The sequence below is a fragment of the Octopus bimaculoides genome, chromosome 4 (assembly GCF_046866305.1).
Source record: "Octopus bimaculoides isolate indiv1 chromosome 4, ASM4686630v1, whole genome shotgun sequence".
NCBI classification, from domain to species: Eukaryota; Metazoa; Mollusca; class Cephalopoda; order Octopoda; family Octopodidae; genus Octopus; species Octopus bimaculoides.
In genome coordinates, this window is record NC_142931.1 from 109,284,782 (window position 1) to 109,289,781 (window position 5,000).

Sequence of the window (5,000 nt, forward strand, 5' to 3'; positions counted from 1 at the left end):
TCACGTGATTTTAGACTCGATCCACTGTGCAGTAATTTGGCCAAGTGCCGTAACTTGGATCGACTAAAGCTTTATGAGCAAAATCAGACGGTCTTTATTTACAAATGGTAAATTTAATTATTTGCTTGGTTTAACAGTATCACCTATAGCAAAACTTTTATCATGTTCGAGGTTTGAGTATATCTTTTAATATTGGGTTTTACCTCCCATCCTCTGCCCAATCTTAGAGGAATTTCAAGAGGTCATGAGTTCAACGGTTCCTCCTTTAACGTTTTAACGAAGCTAGAAAGTAAGAAATCTTTCTAGAACTTAGAGTAACGCGTGAATTTAATTGAACGGTTTTCCACAAGTTGATAACTCAATGTTATAACCCTTCAGTCGTTTAACCTTCATTTTCCACTGACAATTTTCTGTACAAAATACAATGCGAAACTGATAACCAAATGCATTTCAATAATGGATATCTTCTTTTTCCTTTCTTTCATTCCCGTTTTTATTTTCGTCATTTTTTAAAAACTTATCTATTTAAATGATCCATTACGATAATAAATCTTCATCTCTGAAAATCTTTATCTAATTCTTTTTAATTTTGTTTTCATTTAGTTGGTAAAAATAAAACCGAACCAGAAATCCGAAGTGAGTATATTCTATCGTTATTTTTTTATTGTTTACGTTTATTATTTCCCCCCTTGGAATTTAATATTATGAATATAATTAAAACTCAAATCTTATATACTTTGGATAAGAGATTTTACTTGAAATCCAGTTTTCAAAGGAGTATTAACGTTGTATTTTGGTGAAAAAATCCATTCAGAATACTTCCTACACCTTAAGATCACGTCTCGAGTTCTATGATAAGTCTTTCAATGCTTTGATAAAACGAATTACCTAATCATTGCATACAGTGTAACTGACTGAGTATCTCGCATACACTTCTACCGTTACTATAACCGTCAAGCAGGCTCTACGACTGTGTATGTGACAAGGTTGGCTCCTTTAATTACAGATACAGTTCATTTGGCAAGCTTCCACAGTTTCCTGCTACTGAGTTTATCTTATGCTTGGTTTGATTTCAGGTTCTGTTAGAAGGTACAACAATGTTAAAATATTCTTGTACCTCGTTGTTGTTTATTAACATAGTTCTATTAACTGATATATATATATATATATATATATATATATATATATATATATATATATATATATATATATATATATATATATATATATATATATCAGTTAATGGTTTAAAATTTTGGAATAGGGCCAGCATTTTTTGAGGGGAGGTAAGCAATCTATTACATCGACCCTAGTACTTGACTGGTACTTATTTTGTCGATCTCGGTAAAGACAGACTCAAAGCATATAGATGGATTAAACATTACTAAGCGTGCTAACAGTCCTTTTTCCAGTATCATCGTTTAATCTAATATATGTATCAGTTATCATATAAATAATATATAGTAATTCAGTCTTGCTTCTTTTTCTTTGTTATGAACTTATATGTGTGTGTGTGTGTGTGTGTGTGTGTGTGTGTGTGTGTGTGTGTGTGTGTGTGTGTGTGTGTGTGTGTGTGTGTGTGTGTGTGTGTGTGGTGTGTGTGGTGTGTGTGTGTGTGTGTGTGTGTATGTGTGGTGTGTGTGGTGTGTGTGGTGTGTGTGTGTGTGTGTGTGTGCTGCAGTCAATGGAGAATTATCTAGAGAAACGCAAATATTGAGCGGTGTTCCACAAGGAACTGTCCTGGGGCCACTACTGTTCATAGTAAGTAGCCCTTCTGGACATGCCCACGGTCACTCGGGCAGCCATTGTCACTGGATACGCTGATGACACAAAACTATCTCAGGCAATAAAGAATCCTGATGATGTCATAAGCCTGCAGAAGGACCTAAATGCAATATACAAGTGGGCAGAGCAAAATAATATGCGGTTGAATGCTAAAAGATTTCAAGTACTGCGCTACAAGGCCACAAGTGCCCCTCTAACTTTAAAATTTAATATTTGTTTAATTTAGAGGTAACTACCTCTGGTTCTTAAAAAATCAGTAATCCGAAAAGTCTTTAATACAAAAGTTCCAGAAAATTGATATTGTGCCTGTATTTCATAATTATGTCTCTAATTACAAAAGATTTTGTCTTGATTTTTTTTTTTAAATATGTATACATAATTAATTTCTTTCCTGAACAGAATGTCCTGCACAGGCTGATATCGTCTTCATTTTGGATAGTTCCGGGAGTGTGGGTAGCGCTAACTTCCAAAAAATGCTCCGCTTTGTAGAGACTGTATCGAAAAGCTTTAATATCGGCCCAGATGAAGTACAGATTGGTAAGTAGTACGCTTATATTGCTTTTATATCATTTTTGTTGTTGTGGATGACGATGATTACGATGATGTAGTAGTAGTAGTAGTAGTAGTAGTAGTAGTAGTAGTAGTAGTAGTAGTAGTAGTAGATGTTGCTATTGTTGCTGTTGTTGTTGAGGGAGAGAGAGGGAGGGAGAGTGTGTGTGTGCGTGCGTGCGTGCGTGCGTGCGTGTGTGTGTGTGTGTGTGTGTGTGTGTGTGTGTGTGTGTGCGCGCGCGCGCGCGCGCGTCGGTTAGGTTCATTACTCAAGTGGCAAAAAGCATTAGCGCTGCTTAGAAATAATCATCCATAGTTCAAATCTCAACAGGGACTATGTACATATGATGCACATACTGTCAAAACATCTAAGGACGAGCCTAGCTCTCTTGTTAATGTAGACTGTTGATATGCGTTCTAAGGACGAGGATAGTAATCCAGAAAGTTATTACATCTTCAATTTTTATTTCGCATTAGACTGCGGCCATGCTGGTGCACCAATTTGAAGAATTCTTAGTGAACTTATTCTTTAAAGCCTGGTTCTTATTCTAGCTGTCGTTTTGCCGAACTGGTAAGTTATGGAGATGTAAACACACCAACACCGGCTAGCAAGCGGTGATGCGGGACAAACACAGATACAAAGACACACACTCCTATATATAGAGAGGATAACTCTTCGAAACGCCAGTGTTATAATGGTGGCAGCTGATGAAGGAAATGTTCTCTATGTGGCCTGTGTGCTTTCTGTACCTTGTTTATCATTTTGTTCATGTTTTTTTTGCTACGTCATGTACCCAGATATGCATCTATATATACATGTAGATGAAGGTATGTACATACATGTACATATATATGCATATACTCATGTATTGTATATATATATATATGACGGGCTTCTTTCAGTTTCCGTCTACCAAATCCACTCACAAAGTTTTGGGAGCCCCGAGGCTACAGTAGAAGACACATGCCCAAGGTTCCACGCAGTGATTGAATCCAGAACCATATGTTTGGGAAGCATGCTTCTTACCATACAACCACACTTGCGCATATAATTATCTAAATTATCTATAATTTTTTATGTTATTTTCTTAGGTGTCGACACATTTGACAGCGGAAGTCGAACTGAGTTCAACATGAATAAACATAAAGACCAACAGAGCTTATTAAAGGCAGTCGGCAAGATTCCAACCAGAAGCGGTATGACACATATGGGAGAAGCTCTGAAACGTCTTCGAGAAACTAGCATGTCTAAGGCGGCTGGAATGAGATCAAATGTAAGCCACATAGCGATTATGATCACTGATGGTAGACCCAATGGTAGACTGAATGTGGTCCAAGAAGCGAAAAAAGTAAAGGATTCTGGTACAAAACTGTTCACCATTGGTATTGGACCCAGTGTTGACTATAACCAACTGAATGTCATTGCTAGTAAACCAACTAAACAGTTTGTCTTCAAAGCAGATAACTTCGACTCACTCAAATCTATAGCCTCTATGTTGTCACGCCAATCATGTAACGGTAAGCCAAAAGCCTTTAGACATTAAACTTTTTGTATAGCAGATGTTTATAACTGTTTGGTTCATCCTATAGGAATTTTTCGTTAAGATTTAATCAATGCAGTCACTGCCATTCCCCAGAGCAAAGTTCCTCTATTGTTCATTGATTCCGTAATTTTTTTGTAACTAGTCTAAACGTTTCAGTTTTAACAATACTACGGAATATTTTCACGTATCTCACGAAATATTCTAGTCTTAGCACGTCTCTTTATTCATAGTAAATAAGCGTTGTGCATTCTCGTAATCTCTTGTATTTTGTAATCAATCCAGAAACTTCAAATGTTGCTCTAAATTTTGATTGTGATGCATGAAATGATCTTCGAATGTGTTCGGTTTTTATGGAGATATTCTACATACGCACGCATGTAGAATACATACGCACATAGACACACACAGATACACTTACGCACGCGCACACGAACGCGCTCACACACTCACGCATACATACATACATACATACATACATACATGCATGCATGCATGCATACATACACGCAGACAGACAAACAGACAGAGATGCCGGAAAAGCAGCAAAATGTGATAACCGATGCAGACTTTGTGACGTTAATACCGTAGATATCACCCACATCATAAACAGTTCTCCGAAAATGTCATCATGATATTACTTACCGATGAGACATGATGTTGTAGCTTGGACGCTGTATAATGAGATCCGTCGGAAGGATAACCCTGAGGCCAAAGAAATAATAACCTACAGTATTGTAGAAGTTATAGCCACTCATATTAAAATGGAGTACTGGTAGAAGGTCCCAGTGAAACCTTAATAAACTGTAAACACAATAGACCTGGCATAGTAATTTGGGATAGACATTACAAACTGTTTACAGTTGTGGAAATCAGCTACCCAGCGGATGTTAAAATAAAGCTAATGATCAGCGAAAAACGAAATATCGACGTTGAACTATTGAGCAATTTAAAGCAACTCTATCCGGATTACAAGTTCAGGTTTATACCTGTAATTATTGGGACACTTGGATATATAATACACTGTCTAAATACCAATGTTTAGAAATTAGGTTTCTCAAAACCAGAAAGGAGAAAGCTGATTCGAAGACTACAGATCCAAGTCATCACCGGAACTGTAAAAAT

At 36.8% G+C, this 5,000-nt stretch overlaps 1 protein-coding gene across 2 annotated transcripts in view; it reads left to right on the forward strand.

Moving 5' to 3' along the window:
• Nucleotides 1-5,000, forward strand: part of LOC106875418 (collagen alpha-4(VI) chain) — a 158,848-nt gene that overhangs the window by 53,712 nt on the left and 100,136 nt on the right. For both annotated transcript variants that reach the window (XM_089351167.1, XM_089351168.1), the window contains exons 10-12: nt 604-636; nt 2,185-2,322; nt 3,427-3,852. In XM_089351167.1, coding sequence (XP_089207293.1) covers nt 604-636; nt 2,185-2,322; nt 3,427-3,852 — 597 coding nt within the window. The remainder of the gene's footprint in view (nt 1-603; nt 637-2,184; nt 2,323-3,426; nt 3,853-5,000) is intronic.